General features: G+C 40.6%; 1 protein-coding gene across 1 annotated transcript in view; it reads left to right on the top strand.

Moving 5' to 3' along the window:
- Nucleotides 1–20612, top strand: part of LOC126481255 (chymotrypsin-2-like) — a 147829-nt gene extending 127217 nt beyond the window's left edge. Inside the window, exon 7 of the mRNA XM_050104874.1 lies at nt 20054–20612. Within this exon, the coding sequence (XP_049960831.1) occupies nt 20054–20227 (174 nt within the window). The 3' untranslated portion in view covers nt 20228–20612. The remainder of the gene's footprint in view (nt 1–20053) is intronic.
- Nucleotides 20613–21598: the final 986 nt, after the last annotated feature.

Below are 21598 nucleotides of genomic sequence, written 5' to 3'. Positions count from 1 at the left end.
TGAAAGGCTGCATTTCACCTCTTCAATGCAAGCCAGGCTTGGTGTATAGAATTCAGATCTATAAATATTGCTGACCCCAAGTGGTGAACATCCTCAACCTTTAAGAAATTTATTTACCCATGTAGCTCCACATGCATGCTCTTTATCATTCATGAAGAGGAAGCCTGGATCCACTGGATTTCTTAAAAATCGATCACATGATCACAATATATCAGCTCTGTACCTAGGGGCAGTAACAGTATGCCTCTGATCACCAGCAAAGATTTGAAGCTCCTTACATTCATCCAATATGTGGTGACAGTGATTAAAGTAATTCTGAAAACTAGAGGGCACCTTTGTTGTATGCTTTATTGTACATAAATTAAAACCAAGCATGGGACATAATGGTTTCTTATAATTCTATGTATACAGCCGGACATAGTGAGAGAAATTTTTTTTACTAAGGCCAGGTATCAAGCCCAGATCTCCAGTTTATTAAGCAGTTGCTTTAGCCATTAAGCCACCTTGGCACAGAGGTTCACACAACTGAATGGATTACCCTGGCATGCCTCCCTCAGTGATCCAAATTCCCACTGCTGCCCCTGTCTACTTTAAATTTGCCCTTACACATCGTGTTAAGGTGGAATTTAAACAGATAATGGCTTCACTTACCATAGAGTCTGCATAAGAGTCTTGTGGACATCAGTAATGAATGACACTTATGGCTAAGGCCATGAAATTTGGATACCCAGGCCCTGGGTGACCAGTCTGGTTTCTTGCGGCATTGGTAAAATTCAATTTGCACCACTATGACATGTGTTTGTTTACAACAGTAGTTGTGCAATAAACTGAACATGTGATTAAAAGTAATAGCTGCCAGTTTTTATAAAGGGGCAAGCTGACACAGTAACTGATATGCCTTAGGTGGAATCCATGCAAGGAAGAAAGATTTGCACAAATCAGAGTCTGCCATACTGAAAGCCAAAAAATGCTGTCCAAGTCTTTTTTGTAAGTTTCCCAATCCTCAGTTGAATGATCATATGGAGGGAATTTTGGTAGGATTGACTGGGGGAATAATACACTGTCTGTCAATGGAAGCCAACAAAGTTGTCTCAGCCTAAGTAAGCTATTCAAATCAGGGCTGGTAGCATGGCATCCATAATGAATAAGGTGATGAAACTGCACTTAAATATTGCACACACAGAAACCATTCCAAACTCATCACCAATTGTGTAGTAACCTAGTAATACACAAGACCAGTCCAAAGTAACCCAAATAGGCTTTATTCATGAGCACTTGGCTACAATGGTAAACAGATTCCAATGGACCCCCACATAAAAAGACACAATACATGGATGTGAAGGGCACACTGGAAAGACACACAAGGGTGTTAGTCCTGCTCCATGCTCATATTAAGTGTGAGTCGCAGGCAGATGGTGTGGTGGAGACCTCACCGCATGCATGCCTCCCACAGGGTGCCTCCAGCTGCGGGCCTGCACTAATACCATTGGCGGCTGATTCAAACACGCATGCACCGTGACACGTAACTTGGCGCACTCACTGTCACACACACTAGTTGCAGGGCACAATGAGGACTGACCTGTGCTGCCTTTCTTCTACATCTATAAGGTTTTTGCATGCTTCCGTGTTCGCCATTTGATGCTATGGTGTATCACTGTGCCTCAAAAAGAACCCGTACCTCATGACAAGTGGTATGTTGATGAGGTGAATGGCTGCTGATGCAAAACATTCCTTAGTGAGCCACATCTCGGGGAACATGAAATGTGTTAGGCCTGCTCAAACATTGGGGCCATGCTTCAGTCAACTATCTTCCCCTGTAACTTCTTCCAGGATCAAAATGGGACATAATATTTGAAATCAACAACTTATTAGTGACATCTGGGGTCACTGGCAAGTAATAAAACCCGTCCAACAACAAAAGCTAGAATAAAAGTCTACCTGAGGGGTAGTTCATCTCCCCCAAATGGTCACAAACCACCTGGTCAGTAAAGAGAAAAGGCAGCAAACATCAACAAACTTCAATTATAAAATATCTGGGATATTACAATTTGTTTATTTACAATTGAAAGGATATGTTTATATTCCAACATAACACTTAATATATGAAGTAATTAAAACAAAACTTAGAACACAAGAACACACAATTTAAAACAAGCTGTTGGGGGCAGGGGCGATAGGGGTGCAGGAGCCTTTTAAGACACCCCAGCGTCCTTATGACTGGGGTTGGCTTATAAAGATGTATAAAAGTCAGCAGCTTGACTTTAGGATGACTGGAGTGATTTAAGCCAAAGACGGTATGCATCTATAAGGTATCTGCTGCTTGGGAGAGTACTTCTAGCACTCCTATGTGCGGATATGCAATAAAAAATGACCAATTTTAGCACGAATTTCTTAGTTTTCAGGTTTTATAGCCCAATTTGGAACAATTTTGATGGTATTTAAACGCAGGTTTAGTCAAACAGAAGAACATAGATTGTGTAAAATTTTGATTATCCGTTTAAAGGATTCCTCTATTGCATGTATGTATTATCATTCTATTGAGCCAGAAAATTCAAATTGATTTCTGAGAATATCCTGCAAAAATGTGAGTGTTCATCTACAAACCAAAAATACCAGACAAATGTTTAACTTAAACAAAAGAAAACTTTACAATGGCCCAACATCGTATGTAAAGAAGGTGCTGGACAATGTAACTGAAGTGACCAACATATCAACATGTCACATGCTCAGTCCATTAAGTTTGTGGGATGGATCTGACATCCTCATTTTTTCACATTCAAAACTTTATATTGTTTGCTCAGGGTTAGGTTCATTCACAAATTTGTCTGTTCTTGCTATTAGTGGTAGGGAACTGAAAATGCTGATTACAATCAAACTATGTGATAAATTAATATTATAGCAAATCAGTAAGGGATTATATTTTATAATTTTTATATTATAATTGTAACTTGCAAAACATGTAAAGAAAATTACAATGAGCTTTCACCATGGATATAATCAAATTCTTTTCCTGCCTAACTGAAGATTTGGATAAAAATGTAATGATATAACAGTGGGTAAGCAGCTTGTGAAACACAAAAGCATTCAAGAAATATGTGGAAAAGGCAAAAACGTGGCATAGGGAAAGACCTCATGTCTCTGTGTCCAAGGTATTCATATTACTGTGCTAGGGGGTCATAACTACCGTGGTGGAGTACTCACTTTTATAAATGATATGAACAGTCCTCATTACCATGTTGCAAGTATTTTATGTTATATCTCTTGTCAAACAAGGTAACAGTATTTTTCCTTTGCATGCCATCACATGAAGTCTTAGATAATGAGGCTCCCATCAATGTTATCATGCAACTCCCTCATCCATTTATTGAGTTTATGATGAACATAATATTAATATTTATAAGATTTTGTTAGCACCTGCCCCAGGAGTCTAACTGCTGGCATTCTTATCTTCAGAACCATGATACTATTGAGAATACATCAGGAGAAGTAACTCAGCACCATTAAAGATTTTTTTCAAGCCACTGATCTCTCTATACCCTCTCCCACTTCACAGTGGAAAATTATTATACATTTGCACTCACTGGAGCAACAACCAATCTAGATACACTTTACAAGCTGGGACACACTTTCTACATCTACATCTACACAAATACTCCGCAATCCACCATACGGTGCGTGGCGGACGGTACCTCATACCACAACTAGCACTGACTGCCTATATGCCTCTGTACGAGCCCTAGTCTCTCTTATCTTATTTTTGTGGTCTTTCCGCGAAATATAAGTTGGCGGAAGTAAAACTGTACTGCATTCAGCCTCAAATGCTGGTTCTCTAAATTTCCTCATGAAATTTCATGAAAAGAATGCCTCCTTTCCTCCAGAGACTCCCACCCGAGTTCCTGAAGCATTTCCATAACACCCGCGTGATGATCAAACCTACCAGTAACAAATCTAGCAGCCCGCCTCTGAATTGCTTCTATGTCCTCCCTCAATCCGACCTGATAGGGATCCCAAACACTCAAGCAGTACTCAAGAATAGGTCATATTAGTGTTTTATAAGCAGTCTCCTTTACAGATGAACCACATCTTCCCAAAATTCTACCAATGAACCAAAGACGACTATCCGCCTTCCCCACAACTGCCGTTACATATTTGTCCCACTTCATATCGCTCTGCAATGTTACGCCCAAATATTTAATTGATGTGACTGTGCCAAGCGCTACACTACTAATGGAGTCTTCAAACATTATGGGATTCTTTTTCCTATTCATATGCATTAATTTATATTTATCTATATTTAGAGCTAGCTGCCATTCTTTACACCAATCACAAATCCTGTCCATCATCAGCAAACAGTTGCACATTGCTATCCACCCTATCCAAAAGATTACTTATGTAGATAGGAAACAACAGTGGACCTACCACACTTCCCTGGGGCACTCCAGATGATACCCTCACCTCTGATGAACACTCACCATCGAGGACAACGTACTGGGTTCTATTACTTAAGAAGTCTTCGAGCCACTCACATATTTGGGAACCAATCCCATATGCTCGTACCTTAATTAGGAGTCTGCAGTGGGACACTGAGTCAAACGCTTCCCGGAAATCAAAGAATATGGCATCCATCTGATACCCTTCACCCGTAGTTCGCAAGATATCCTGTGAAAAAAGGGTGAGTTGCATTTCGCAGAAGCGATGCTTTCTAGAGTCGTGCTGATGCATGGACAGCAACTTCTCTGTCTCAAGGAAATTCATTATATTCGAACTGAGAATATGTTTGAGAATCCTGCAACAAACCAATGTTAAGGATATTGGTCTGTAATTTTGAGGCTCCATCCTTCTACCCTTCTTATATACCTGTGCTTTTTTCCAGTCGCTCGGGACTTTACATTGGGCAAGAGATTCACGATAAATGCAAGCTAAGTAAGGGACCAATGCAGTAGAGTACTTTCTGTAAAACCGAATTGGAATCCCATCAGGACCTGGCGATTTATTTATTTTCAACCCATTCAGCTGCTTCACAACCCCAGGGATGTCTATCACTATGTCCTCCATACGGGAATCTGTACGAGGCCCAAACAGCGGTTTGTATGTACAGACTCATGTGCACTGAGAAAGAAACCACCACAATGTACCACAAGTGCTGTACAGTTAACTGGCTATTTTTCAGCATCACAACAGCATTCAGGGGAGCCGGAGGTGGTCAAATCCAAAAAATTACGATTTTTTTTTTTTGCTACCGAAAATTAATTGGAACATTCCTCTTTAATGTAAACTTTGAATTATTGTTCACTCGCCCTAGAAGTGGAGTTATTACCATTTTCCCCCACGCCTGCAGAGGAAATGGGTGGCCGCTGAATGCATCTAACACCCTCTTGTGACTTCCTGGTGAACTGCTTGGAATTTTCTCGGCCTGTTACGCATACAGCGCCTTATGTTACGCATACAGCGAGTGTGCAAGGGTTGGCTACATTGTTTTTTGTGACAAATGAAGCGCTAAGAGCGCGGAACATCGTCTCTTTGCTGTTTACCGTTTTGAATTAGTTCAGTGTTGCGCCTGTTGTTGGTAGTATTATACCTCTTGTGTAAAGCGTTGTTCTGGTTACGATGCCACGTTTTAGTAACCGTGTATATACGAAGAGGAAGAACGTAGGGAAAAGAAAATTAACACTAATACCAAGTTGCGATACTACAATTACTGAAACAGTGCGTTCTTCTGCTAAGCAACACATGGCCGGCCATAGCCCTGTGACATCTTCTAGCAAGAAGCTGACTGGTGGAAGTGACAGATTTCGTGAATATGTTAGTGACAGTGATGATATTAACGAAGTACTGAATATTGGATTATTATCTTCTGTGCTGAAAGAAAGTGTTCTGTGCAAAATGTGTTCAAGTGTAGGAGTGGGACTAGAGATAACAAAGCACTTTGGTTTAGCTTGTGAGATGAAGATAATCTGTGCATGTTGCAAGTGTCAAGTGACTTTCTACAATTCACATGCCAGTCTCTTTGGTGAAAATGGACGATCTAGAGTGTTTGATGTGAATGTTCGACTTGTGTATGGTCTTCGATCCATTGGAAAAGGGTCTGCTGCTGGTAAACTGTTTTGTGGTATTATGAACTTGCCATCGCCTCCAAGCAAATTTGGGTACTACTGTGAACTGGTAGGATCCTCTGTTGAAGATGTGGCTTTGAAAACCATGAAGGAAGCAGTGGAGGAATCTGTAGAAATGAACGGTGGTTCTAGGGATTTGGTAGTGGCATTAGATGGTTCCTGGCAAAAGAGGGGTCATAAATCCCTGAATGGGGTTGTAACTGCTACTTGTGGTGATAGTGCAAAAGTGATAGATGTTGCAATATTATCAAAACATTGTAGGTGCAAAAATAAAATCAAAGGAGAGCACAGTGGAACCTGTGAGGCAAATTTTAGTGGATCTAGTGGAGCAATGGAAGTGGATGGAGTGAAACAAATTTTTGAACATTCAGTTCCAAGATACAACGTTAGGTACAAATACTACCTTGGAGATGGTGACTCCAAAGGTTTCAAGACTATAGAGGAACTGAAACCATATGGAAATGAATTTGTAGTTGAAAAGTTGGAATGCATTGGGCATGTGCAAAAACGTATGGGTGCACAGCTTCGAAGGCTCAAACAAACTTTGGGTTCAAGTAAGCTCAGTGATGGAAAGACAATAGGAGGGAGAGGCAGGCTTACTGATGAGGTGATTGAACGTCTACAGAGATACTATGGGTATGCTATAAGGCAAAATACTAGTAATGTTAGTGACATGCGAAAAGCAGTGTGGGCATTGTTCCTTCATACTGCCTCTTCCAATGAATACCCTCAACACAGCCTGTGCCCAAAAGATTCCTGGTGCAAATACAATGCAAAAAAGGACTATGATCACGAACATGGTTAGCCAGCAGCTGTGGTAAATGCAATAAAACCAATTTTTCATGACTTAGCACAGCCAGAATTGTTACACAAATGTCTACACGGAAAGATGCAGAATCCTAATGACAGCGTAAACAATTTGATTTGGAAAGTGATTCCTAAAAGGGTGTTTGTAAGCATAAAAACACTGCACTTTGGCATTTATGATGCAATAGCAACCTACAACCAAGGGAACAGTGTGAAATGTGAAGTTCTGAAGGCATTAGGATTTACAGCTGGGGTGAACACTGTACAAGCACTAAGAAATATTGACAGAGAAAGGATAAGAGGAGCAGAAAGAAGAGAAAGGCATATGAAGTATGATGGAACAACAGGCCAGAAAAGAAGACAGAAGAGGAAGCTTTTGAAGGATGAAGAAGAAGACCCTGATAATCCATCCTATAGTGCAGGAATGTATTGAGAAACTTTGATAGCCATTTCCCGTAGATTAGAATTTTTCGAATATAAGGAACATTTTCTCAAAATCCACTCAAGCTAGAGAGATGAAATTTTTATACAGCACTCCTAGTGGTCAAACTTACGTTGTAACACAGCCATTTGGCAATATGTTCTGTAGTTTCATTTCAGTTTAATTATAAAGCAATTATTTGTAAAAAAATTTGGGTCATTAGAAAAAAAAAAAAAAAAAAAGAAATTGGAAGGAAACTAGAAAAGATACTCCAAAATCCCTCTGTCATAACTGCAATACTAAACCACTCTATATGTAAAAAAAATTCAAATTTTTCTATTTGGTAGTTTATTCATAAATGTTCCTCAAACTTAGTGATTTTAACATGGGCAGCATAGGAACCTCCGGCTCTCCTTCAGGACTGGGTGGATCACATTACAAACTTCATCTGTCATGCTGTTGATCCAAAGGGAAGGAGGAGAGAAGCAGAAATGATTATGCAGGTGTGATACAGCAATGGTCACCCACATAGCACCTTCCTATATTATCCTATTCATGGGCCATCTTGAGGAATCCTCCCTAACCACCTATAATCTTAAACCTCTCACCTGGTTCAGATTCAATGACACATCCATAATCTGGACTGAGGGTGAGAATACCCTATCCCCAACAATACATCTACTGAGACAGTTGCCACTCATTTCACACCAAGAAGTCCCTTCCATACAGCCTAATCATCTGTGGTCATCATATCTTTAGTGACAATCAGTACCTCTCCAAATATGTCAGAGGTTTCACTGAGGCCTTCAAAGATTGAGATCCAATGCTTTTTCTCCCCAGTCACATACTATCCACCATATACTCCTCATGTGGCTCAGTACCACCCAGGAGTAGAGCAACTGATCAGAAGTCTCCATTCAGATTTTGAATACCTTTCATTGTGTCCTGAAATGAATATCTGTCCCACTCGTCCCACAGTGATGATCTGCTGCCCACCCAACCTACGCAATATCCTTGTCTGTTTCTATTCCACCCCTGCTTCCAACTCCTTGCCCCATGGCTCATATTCCTGAAATGGACATAGGTGCAAAACCTGTGCCACACATCCTCCCACTACTACCTACTACAGTCCTGACACATGTATCTCATACCCCATCAAGGAAGGGCCACCTGTGAAAGTAGCCATGTGGCTTCCCAGCTTAGCTGCTACCACTGTGCCACTTTCTTATGAGAATGACAAGATTCTGGCTGCAAGAATAACTGCCACAAAATTGTAGCCAAGAGATCATCCAGTCACTGAGCATGTTATCCAATACAAATTGCTTAACATCAATAACTGCATCACAGCCTGTGCCATCAGGATTTTTCCCACCGACACAAGATTCACTGAACTGCACAAGTGGAAATTCTCCCTGCAATATATCCTACCTATTCCCATTACTCCCTGGTCTAGTGCTAGTCCTTGTCCTCTACCTGCATATCACCTCCCCCACTCTCACTCCAGACCTACACATGCCTTCTATCCTGCCGACATCTGCAGCGTCCTTTCCTCTTCTCTCCTCCTCCCTATGCCCCCCTTCCTCCCAGCAGTCTCCTGATGTCCCACCTAGCATACCACTATTCTGTCCCCCACCATGTCCCTGCAAGCTCTAGCATCTACCCACATCATTGTCCTCCTATCTCCCCCCCCCCCCCCCCCAAAAAAATCACTCTTCTGCACCACCACTACCTACCCCAGAAAGACCACTGCTTAACTACGACACAATTGCAGTTGAGCCTTAACAACCAAGACATGACAGTGACCATGTGTGTACTAGTTATGCTTGTGTGAATGAGGGCTAGTTTTGCTTTTTTCTACATCTGACAAAGAGCCTAATTCAACTGCTGAATAATATCTGGCAGTGTATCCTAGGTTCTCAGTTGTCCAGCCGGATCCGATCATCAAAGTTCCACGATATTTTGGCGAATAACTGTTCCACCATCATCAGGTGGTGCTGTTGGAATGATCTGTCTGTACTGTGTCCATGGTATTTATGTCCGTGGGGTCCCGAGTCATACCCTGGTGTGGGCGGCCAGCGGGGCGCCGTGTGGTGGGAGGGGTGGGGATAGCTGCAGCCACACCCGGTGGTAGGCACAGTTCATTTCCGACTGCCGTGGCAGAAGGATCTCGCATCCGCTCGCGTTGTTGCTCTTTGATGGTGTTTAATAATGGTTTTCAGGCCTTGCTAAGTTGAAACCCGGTGTCCCTGTTGATGAGGTTATCTGTTATCTGTATTTCTATGGCCTCCTTATAGATACTGTCCCAGAAGATTTTTGTCTCTTCGAATTTTGCTGTGTGTCCAGTTTCAGTGCAGTGTTCTGCTAGGACCAAATGGCTGGGTTGGTGTAAGTGGATGTGACGTTCGTGTTCCTTGCATCGGTCCTTGACCGTGCAAACTGTTTGGCCGATGTAGGATTTGCCACAGCCGCACGGGATTTGTATACGCCCATCATCTTCTGCCGTTCCTATTAGGTCGCGAATCTTTATTGGTGGTCAGAAGACTGTGTCAGTCTTGTGTCGCCTTAACAGTCTCCCTAGTTTTGATGACACGTTGCCAGCAAATGGCAGAAAGGCAAGAGCTTGCTTCTCTTCTTCGGGTTGTTCTTCATCTCGGTTCTTGCTGCACTTCTGTTGTTGGAAGGCTCTTTGGATTTGGCGGTTGCCATACCCATTCTTGCAGAACATGGTCTCCAGGTGTTTGTGTTTCGTTGGCAAGTTCTGTTCATCAGAGACTGAGTGTGCTCTCTGTACCAAGGTGTTTTTTATTTATTTATTTATTGTTCCGTGGGACCACATTTAGGAGAAGTCTCCATGGTCATGGAACGAGTCAATACATGAAATTATAACACGATTGTAGAAACAGATAAAATGAAATATAAGAAACATATTCAGGCGACAAATCGTTAGTTTAAATAAAGAAAATCAGGAATGTAACACTGGAATTTGCTTAATTTTTTAGCTCTTCCAGGAGCTCCTCGACAGAATAGAAGGAGTGAGCCATGAGGAAACTCTTCAGTTTAGACTTAAAAGTGTTTGGGCTACTGCTAAGATTTTTGAGTTCTTGTGGTAGCTTATTGAAAATGGATGCAGCAGAATACTGCACTCCTTTCTGCACAAGAGTCAAGGAAGTGCATTCCACATGCAGATTTGATTTCTGCCTAGTATTAACTGAGTGAAAGCTGCTAACTCTTGGGAATAAGCTAATATTGCTATCAACAAACGACATTAAAGAAAATACATACTGTTAGGGCAGTGTCAAAATTCCCAGACTATTGAATAGGGGTCGACAAGAGGTTTTCGAACTTACACCATACATAGCTCGAACAGCCCGTTTTTGAGCCAAAAATACCATTTTTGAATCAGAAGAATTACCCCAAAAAATAATACCATATGACATAAGCGTATGAAAATATGCGAAGTATACTACTTTTCGTGTTGAAATGTCACTTATTTCAGATACTGTTCTAATGGTAAATAAAGCGGCATTTAGTTTCTGAACAAGATCCTGAACATTGGCTTTCCACAACAGCTTACTATCTATCCGTACGCCTAGGAACTTGAACTGTTCCGTCTCGCTTATAACATGCCCATTCTGTCTGATTAAAATGTCAGTTCTTGTTGAACTGTGGGTTAGAAACTGTAAAAACTGAGTCTTACTGTGATTTAGCATCAAATTATTTTCCACAAGCCACGAACTTATTTCATGAACTACATTATTTGATAATGTTTCAATATTACACACAAGATCCTTCACTACCAAGGTGGTGTCATCAGCAAACATAAATATTTTTGAATCACCTGTAATACTAGAAGGCATATCATTACATAAATAAGAAACAGCAGTGGCCCTAGCACCGACCCTTGGGGAACGCCCCATTTAACAGTGCCCCATTGGGACTGAACATCATTACCACTCTCAATATTGCGGAGGATTACCTTCTGCTTTCTGTTCATAAAGTAGGAGGCGAACCAATTGTAAGCTGCTCCCCTTACTCCATAATGTTCCAACTTCTGCAGTAATATTTTGTGGCCAACACAGTCAAAAGCCTTTGTTAAATCAAAGAAAACACCTAACGTTCACAACCTTTCATTTAATCCGTCCAAAACCTCACAGAGAAAAGAGACTATAGCATTTTCAGTTGTTAAGCCATTTCTAAAACCAAACTGTACATTTGACAGCAAATTATGTGAATTTAAATGCTGCAGTAACCTTGTATATACAACACTCTCGATAACTTTAGCAAACACCGATGGCATAGAAATAGGTCTATAATTGTCAACATTATCCCTGTCTCCCATTTTATAAAGTGGCTTCACTACCGAGTACTTTAATCGGTCAGGAAACCGACCACTCCTAAAGGAAAAGTTACAGATATGGCTAAGTACTGAGCTAACATACGTGGAACAATACTTCAGTATTCTGCTAGATACCCCGTCATATCCATGAGAGTTCTTGGTCTTTAGTGATTTAATTATTACCTCAATCTCCCTCTTGTCAGTATCATGGAGGAGCATTTCAGGTAACAGTCTCGGAACACTTTTTTCTAAGAGCGCTATATGATTCCCTGTTGGGACTAGGTTTCTATTTAGTTCACCTGCTATATTCAGAAAGTGATTATTAAGTACTGTACATATATGCGACTTATCAGTAACACGGACATCCCCACTACGCACTGATTCTATATTCTCGACCTGTCTCTGCAGACCAGCCACTTCCTTTACGACTGACCATATGGTTTTAATTTTATCCTGAGACTTAGCTATTCTATCTGCATACCACATACGTTCTGCCTTCCTAATAACTTTTTTAAGCACCTTACAATACTGTTTGTAATGGGCTGCTGCATTTAGATTTTGACTGTTTCTAACGTTTTGATATAATTGCCACTTTGTTCTACAAGATATTCTTATCCCTTTAGTCAGCCACCCAGGCTGCCTGTTTGTACTAGTACCCTGTTTTGAACGTTCTAATGGAAAGCAACTTTCAAAGAGCATGAGAAAAGTCTTGAGGAAAGCATTATATTTATCGTCTACTGTATCAGCACTATAAACATCTTGCCACTCTTGTTCCTTGATAAGGTTTACAAAAGTCTGTACAGCAACTGGATCAGCTTTCCTAAAAAGTTGGTAACTATATTTAACATGTGTTGCAGCACAAAAATCTTTTAGACTTAAAATTTGTGCATCATGATCTGAAAGGCCATTCACCTTTTTGCTAACAGAATGCCCTTCTAATAATGACGAATGAACAAAAATATTGTCTGTGGTTGTTCTACTGTTCCCTTGCACTCTCGTTGGAAAGAATACGGTTTGCATAAGATTATATGAATTAAGGAGGTCTACCAGCATCCTTTTCCTTGCACAATCACTTATACAATTAATATTGAAGTCACCACATATAACTAACTTTTTGTATTTCCTATAAAGTGAACCAAGAACCTCCTCTAGCTTTAGCAAAAATGTTGTGAAATTGGAATCTGAGGATCTATAAATAACAACAGTAAGAAGTTTAGCTCCACTAAATTGAGCATTCCATTAAGCTGTGCATGATGGTGGCAGCTGGAGACATGTAGGTACAGGTCAGTGTGTGTAGGCTTGCGGTACACACTGTGACCCAGTGAGCCATCAGACCTACGTTCCACTAGGACATCAAGAAAGGGTAGTTTTCCATTTTTCTCAGTCTCCATGGTGAACTGAATGTTACTGTGGACCGAATTTAGATGTTGTAGAAAAATCTGTAGCTGTTCCTGTCCATGTGGCCAGATGACGAATGTGTCGTCCACGTAGCAAAAGAAGCATACAGGTTTCAGTTCGGCGGCTTCCAGTACTTCCTCTTCAAAACTCTCCATCAACAGGTTAGCCACCACTGGGGAGAGTGGGCTCCCCAAGGCTACTCCGTCGGTCTGCTCGTAGTATTGACCATTGAAGACAAAGTACGTAGATGTTAACACGTGCCTGAAGAGTTGTGTCAGTTCAGGCCCAAATTTCTCACTGATTAAGTGGAGAGAAGCTTCCTGTGGGACACGTGTGAATAATGAGATGACATCGAAGCTGACCTTGATGTCGGATTCTTGTACTGTCATCTCCTTCAGGCGGCCAATGAAGTCCGTCGAGTTCCGGATATGGTGCGCACATTTCCCCACAGAAGGTCTTAGCATGCCTGCTAAGTGCTGTGCCAAAAGATATGTCGGTGCCCCTATGTTGCTGACTATGGATCGCATCCCTTCTTTGTGCATTTTTGGGAGACCAGATATCCTCGGAGCTACCGTCGAATGTTGCCGAAGTCTTTTGATGTCCTTGTCCATTTTTCACACTCGAATCTAAGCTGCACCTAAAAAATGAGACTCAAAATCAAAGAAAAAAAATTTTCCTGAATCTAAGCCACACCAGAAATTTGAGACTCGAAATTTAAGGGGAGAGGCAAGTTTTAGACCGCACCTCCAAATCAAAACAAAGTTAGTCCATTGTAATATGAGACACAATTTAGGTCGAATGGATGAAGATACAGCTACAGTAGTTTGGTTCAAATCATAACCTTAGCAGTTAAGCTTTACCAGGTAGCCATTGCTATGCGTCAGGCGCTCCGTCCGTATAGGCCTGGTCTGATATCCATTTTATATCTTTCAGACAACGCATTTCTTCCCCTTTCATTTAGAGAAAAAGGGTTATTTCCTAATGAATGGCAAAGAAAACATCGAGAACTTTTCCCCGACTCAGCCAACGAACTGTACTGTGGTAAGGTATATCACCATACTCTGCTTCCATATCTTTCAGGAATCCTTTGAATTGGTGATGATTCATACAGTGACACCACACAAAATTCACACATTTGACGACATCTTTCATTATGCTACCTAGCTCTACTGTTTCAGCAGACAGTGCCTCTTGGTGAACAAAACAATGCAGAGTCAAAATGTCTTTCCCGAATTCGTCCCTGAGTTTATTTTTCAAATGAGAAGCAAAACTTTGGTGATGCCCGATCATTTGTGGTGCACCGTCTGTTGCTACAGAATGGAGCTTATCCCACGGCAAATTCATATTGTCCACTGATTCACAAACAGCCTCAAAACTGTCACATCCTGTTGTGGTGTAATCAAGTGGTACTACATCCAAGAGTTCTTCAGTTACTTGCATCTCCAAGTTGACACCATGCACAACAAAGACTGCAAGCTGAGCACAGTCTGGTATGTCGGTGCTTTTGTCAAGCGCTAGTGAAAATGCAACAAAGCTCTCCGCCTTCTTCCTGAGCTGCGTCTCTAAATCCACTGCCATGTCCAGGATTCGATGAGACATTGTTTGCTTCAACAGGCAAACCCCTTCAATTGCCTGCACCTCCCTTGGAAACAAATGTTCTGCAACTGCTACCATTCACAATTTTATGAGTGGTCCCACCGAAAACAACTTGCCACTCATCGCAATGATCTGAACGACCCTGTAGCTTGCTCGAATACACATTCAGTAGTGTTTTCTCCACTCTCATTCACCTGAAAATTAGAAACGCATTACAGAACACGAACAATGTTGCATGTTTGATACCCTCCGTATAACGAAACTGTTTTTAAACTTACGTCTCCTGGTATGTCGTTCTTAAGCCTGGCTACCAATTCTCTGCGTGCAACATCTCATACCTGATCGTAGTGCACTGCGTGAAGACGTGTATAATGTCATTGTATATTGTACCTCTTCGCAGAATTAAATACTTTATGACATACAAGACACTGCGGACGACCATCCCTCTCAATGAATAGAAAGGTATCCTCCAGTAGAGGTACAGGGCTCCCGCGGCTAGTCATAGCTGTCTTTGAACACGGATTATTGCATCAGTTGCGGCTGCATGCGGCCAGGGGGCAGTGAGTTTGCTTTCCCCCTCCACGCAGTGAGTGCTCCGGCTCCCTTGAACTCGGTTGGACCAGCCTGATCTAGTGACATTGCTGTTTACACCACCTCAAGCTTTTCTTAGCACTGACCACATATGAGGAGCTGCTTGATACATGTATCCTGATCTTTTTAACTCGCTATGCGCAGTTGTTGTGCTAGCCAGACTGCTGGTAGCACTTTGGGATTCAGGGGTGATTTCTTCTGCTGACTTCACGTGGTTTTTTCAACCAGCCTCTGCAATGCTTGATGACCCCTGGCCTTTGTTTAACTATGGTTCTTTCACATTTCCATTCCACTATCACATAACAGATGATTGGCTGTTAGATTCAGTATGGATGAGATGTCCCTGGATGGATTTGTTATTCAGGTGACATCCAGTGACTATGACTAGTCCACACTGGAAGTTACTGAGCTGTCTGGACTCACCCTCTTGCTTTTACTCCCAGCTTCCTTTTATACCAATCGGTCCACCTCTTCTCACATCTAGTAGTCAATTCTACATTACATAGAGTGTCTGGATACTGTCAGTCAGATACTGTGTAACACTCACTCCGTGAGGTGAGGGAGGGAGTCCACAAGTTTCTTCGGGTATGTCATTTTCAACTAATGCCACTCACTGATGATTACATTCTGCAGAGCCACCAAGTGGCTCTGAGTACTATGGGACTAAACATCTATGGTCATCAGTCCGCTAGAACTTAGAACTACTTAAAACTAACTAACCTAAGGACAGCACACAACACCCAGTCATCATGAGGCAGAGAAATGCAGAGCCACCAAGTTGTGGCAATGTACGTTACTATGTTTTTTTCTCTGTTCCAAATAATCACACACATTTTCTATGGAATTAAGCTAAGGTGGACCTGCAAGTCAGTCGAGGTGTGACAGGGAGCCAAGTACTTGTCAAACCAGGAATGTCTGCATGTAACATGTGAACACGGCTGTTCTTGCCTTGGAAGATTGGTGTTCACAGCATACTTTTCATGAAGAAAGGGCAACACTTTGTGAACAGAAAATGTTGAAGTAAAGATCGCTATTCATGTTCATGGTCACCTGAAGAATGCATCCAAGTCATAGTGTGAAAAACACTCCCAAAACATTAATACAACCATCTCCACCCTGAAATACACTCCAAACACGCTGTTGGTTAAGTGACAGATTTGGCCAAAGATGCACTCTCCAGATTTCTCTTCACAGTGTTAACTCAGAAATCTGCATTCACTGACAGCAACATTTTCTGTTATATCTGAAACTGACTGACATTGACAACATATGACGCACGTCTACTGATTCTTGTCAGTTATGATCTTTTATGACCAACATTCTTGTGTCAAGCTATGTGACTGTGAGTGGTACATTACACCTTGTAGATACACTGGACAGTCCACATTGATCAACAAACAAATAGGGCAATATTAGGGAGAAGACAGATTGCTGCTTACCCTAAAGATGACATGTTTAACTGCAGACAGGCACAATTAAGAGACACTTATACATTTAAGCTTTTGGCCACAGACTTCATCAGAAAAAGAGGAACGATCATCATTCATTCACACAACCAAGCACATGTCACACACACAACTGCCAATTCTGAGCAATCGAGCCAGAATGTGGCATTCTGGCCCAAGCTGCTGGAGCTGGCAGTCATGTATGCATGAGGTGTGCTTGGTTGTGTGAATGAATTGTATGTATCTCATTTTTTCTGACGAAGTCTGTGGCCAAAAGCTTGTCTCTTAATTGCACCTGTCTACATTTTAATATGTCATCTTTATGCTAAGTAGCAATCTACCTATTTTCTACTTTGATATTCCTACCTGGAGTTTCCGTTGTTTAACAAATAAGGCAATTTCATTTGCAGTGTGTCATCACATCAAAACATGATAGCTCCTTTCTGTCATCTTGTTACATCAATCCATCTTACTTTGCTGTTTCCATGCAACCAACTGGCATGTACACACTATCTCACTGTCATGGAGATGGAGGGTAATGTGACTGACTGGTACCAGTTCTACACCACCTACAGTGCTACAGATTGACCAGTGAGCTCTTTTAGTAGGGTGACATATTTTGTCTGGTGCACTTGCTGTTCTCAGTATTTATTCGGGCTTCAGGCAATTTTGATAAAGTGGTCAATGGAAGGAGTAAAATTTCCAAAGGCTGAAAAAAAAGGTAAAATAATTTCTTTTATGTAAGCATGAGAAGGTGTCGGGTCCAATTAATTACAGTCTGGTCACCATGACCTTTGTTTTCTACAAAATACTGGAAGCTGTCATAAAAGTCAAATCAGTACAGTTTCATAGATTTATACAAAAGAGAACTATATCATATGAGAATTATGTCATATAACCAAACACCTCCTAATTTAAAATGCGTATCACTATCAAATACATTTAAAATACAACTGGAATAGTTCTTACATGACCATTGCTTCTGCTCTGTGTCTGAATTCTTAGAACATTGTAAGTAAACCTGATTTACCAAACATTTTCAATTATATTGTTGTGTATTATGTCACTTTATATTCTCATTTACCTTGAGTGTGTAGCCTCAATTGTTAACTAGTTCTGTAATTATTAATTTATTGTGTTAACCCTTGCTTGTCTTACATTATATGCAGAATCAATACAGGTACTAAAATGATTTACTGGACCAAATAAACAAGTTAAGCTAAGGAAAGTTTGTACGTTGTTCCTAGTTCTCTCAAAAGCTTCTGTTTATGTACATCATTGCACCCTGCTGCAGAAACTCCACTGCTATGGCATGAGAAGAAAGACAGCAGATAGTGATAAGAGTATTTGTGAACTACAGTCAACAGTGGGTGGGGATAAAAACAAAGCTGAAACCAAAGTTAAAAAATGCCTCCTTATAGTTTTCAGGAAGTAAGATACAGGGGTGCCTCAAGGCTGTACTTGCGCTATACTCTTCATCCTGCACATAAATGACTTGACTGTCATAAAAAATGGAAATAGTATCGGTACACTATTGAGATTCTCTTATAGCTTACAGCAATGCAACAGAAGAACATGAGAAAAACCTAACTCTAGAGAATAAAAAATGCAAACCAATATTTAAGTTTCAATAATCTGCTTAAAAAAAGCAAACCAAAAATCATGTTGATGAATTCTAGTAGAAAAGTTGAAGAATAAAATTTTCAGGCTCTTATTTGAGAACTGAGAAGACGAAAATGGATATGAATTTCTGGAGGTGGTGTTCAACAGTTCTGAGAAACAAATATCACTGAAGAGCCAAAGAAACTGGTGCACCTGCCCAGTATCATGTAGGGCCCCAATGAGCACACAGAAGTGCTGCAATACAACATGGCATGGACTCAACTAATGTCTGAAGTAGTGTGCTGGAGGGAATTAAGTGCTGCAATACAACATGGCATGGACTCAACTAATTTCTGAAGTAGTGCTGGAGGGAATTAACACCATGAATCCTGTAGGGCTGTGCATAAATCCATAACAGTACGAGGGGGCGGAGATTTCTTTTACACAGCGTGTTGCAAAGCATCTCAGATATGCTATGTTCATGTTTGGGGAGTTTGGTGGCCAGTGGAAGTGTTTAAACTCAGAAGAGTTTTCCTGGAGCCACTATGTAGTATTTCTGGTAGTGTGGGATGTTGCATTGTCCTGCTGGATTGCCCAAGTCCATCAGAATATGCAATGGACATGAATGGATGCAGGTGATCAGACAGGACACTTACATAATGTCACCTCTCAAGAGTCATATCTAGATGAATCAGGGGTCCAATATCACTTCAACTGCACATGCCCCACATCATTACAGAGCCTCCATCAGCTTGAACAGCCCCTGCTGACATGCAGGGTCCATGGATTCCTGAAGTTTTCTCCATACACATACACGTTCATCTACTCAATACAATTTGAAATAAGACTCGTCCAACCAGGCAACATGTTTCCAGTCATCAACAGTCCAACGTCAGTGTTGACAGCCTAAGGCAAGTGCAATCATCAATGGGAGATGAGTGGGTCTTCAGCTCTGAAAGCCCATATTGATGATATTTCATTGAATGGTTCACACACTCACACTTGTTGATGGCCCATCATTGAAATCTGCAGCAATTTGCAGAAGGGTTGCATTTCTGTCATGTTGAATGATTCTCTTCAGTTGTCATTGGTCCCGTTCTTGCAGAATCTTTTTCCAGTTGTGCCAATGTCACAGATTTGATGTTTAACTGGATTCCTGATATTCACAGTACAGAAAGTATGTTCCACTTCCTTGTTAAGCACAGAATTTCATGAGAATAAATCATGAAACACAAACGATTACCTAATACAAAGCAAACAACTAGAACTAATGGTTAAGGGCATTACGGCTGCTGGATGAATTTCATAATGTTCTTCAGCACAATATAAATTGTAAAACAGTATTTTCAGATTTAATAAATTAACTGAAACATTATCTGGTGTCTAGCCTTTACAGTTATGAAGAACCCATTGCTGCCAACAAAGACAGGTAAGTATTAACTGCAGCCTAAATGATTTTGATAGCCATCACATCAAACTATTCTGACACACATGAAAACATACATGTGTGTGTGTGTGTGTGTGTGTGTGTGTGTGTGTGTGTGTGTGTGTGTGTGTGTGTGTGTGTGTGTTCGAGAGAGAGAGAGAGAGAGAGAGAGAGAGAGAGAGAGAGAGCATCCTGTCCTGTTATTCTATTTTCATATTGTTACTAATACTTTTATTAATTTCATCGATTAATTCAAGAGCTTTGCTTACCAAAACTGGAAAAAAGAGATGTCTGTCTAATGTATATAATATGTTTCAGGGAGATTCTGGTGGTCCACTTATAGCAAATGGTTACCAGGTTGGAATTGTTTCATGGTCAAGAAAACCTTGCACTATTAAAGGATCTCCTGGTGTTTTCACACGAGTAGCCTACTATGTTGACTGGATTAGAGAAAAAACAGGAACAGGCTGGATCCCTATTTTTATATATTAATTGTTGTATTCTCTTAGTTTCTGGGATTATTATTTAGTAAAATATAAGGAAGTAAGAAAAGAAACTTGTGATTTATATAAAGGAATTTTGTTGTGTGTTATAATTAAAGCTAACTATTATACATCAGTTGTACAAACATAATTAATGCTTGTTATGTCATCGAAATCTGTGTATGCCTTTACATGTTGTCACCTTAGTCTGTCTGAACTGAGATACAAGACGTAAGGTACTTACTGTTCTGCCAAGACCGTCAGGTATTCCTACCAATTCTAAGATAGAGGATATGGAGAGTAATAACTTATGTGCCTGTAAATGATCTAATGTGATCTAATCTCATACTCACAATAGTTATGTAAACATCAAGTGCTTGACTGCAAAAGATTCATTCACCTGTTTTAAAAATGTTCATTAAAATTTTGAAACTATTTCATCGGTTGAGAATAATTTAATGTAAACAAAAACCTTCTTAGCTGAGCTGTAGCCCCCATATATTTCGCCAATGATTGATGAACTAGTTGCTTTACCAAGAAGTAACCTGGCAGTATGACATCATTCAAATCATTATTGCCTTACAATGTCATATGTAACTGCTTACAGTTTTGAAATTAATCTTGTGATCAGTCATACCACATCGGACGGGAAATATGTTTCTAACTGTCCTGAGGCGAAAAACCACATAAAAGGCAAAATGTGCTGAGATTTACTCTACCACAAGTCAACATTTACACACTTGAGCAACACATGCTTTATTCAAAAGCACACCACACAAAGACATACGACCAAAAGGCAAAAGATTGCACACTTGTACAGCCAACTGCTGAATACAAAGATAAGGAGTTCAGTTATTAAATAATCCAAAATGAAGAAAATAAATCAATGCTCTCCCTTATTTAATAACTTGCAGACTCCAATATCACTACACAAAATTGAAATCTAATGAAAACAGTGGTTTCGTTAATATATCAGCAAGTCGTCATTCAGTGTCTGTAATTCCACCAGCACTAATTAACTCGTGAACAAAGAAGTGGCTTATACGAATATGCTTTGTTCATGGATGAAATTTAGGATTCTGGGTAAGCCGGATAGTAGCTTCATTGTCAATCTGTAAATTTGCTTCAACTTACAACTGACTAAATTTTGTGAAAAACTTCTGCATCCAGACCCTGTCTTGAGCAGCTTCACTAGCAGGTGCAATTTCAGGTTTAGTTGCGGATATGGCAATACAATCTTTGACTAATCAAGAAGACAGGTGCCCCAGTATGTAGACAAAGAACACCCGATGCTGAGTGCCCTGTGCCAATGTCACCACCATGATCAGCATCACTATAGAATTCTAAAATCCCCCTTTTTGAGCTGTTTTTATAAACAAGC

This window comes from Schistocerca serialis, chromosome 5, assembly GCF_023864345.2.
Source record: "Schistocerca serialis cubense isolate TAMUIC-IGC-003099 chromosome 5, iqSchSeri2.2, whole genome shotgun sequence".
NCBI lineage: Eukaryota > Metazoa > Arthropoda > Insecta > Orthoptera > Acrididae > Schistocerca > Schistocerca serialis.
This window is presented reverse-complemented; position numbering and strand designations above follow the sequence as displayed.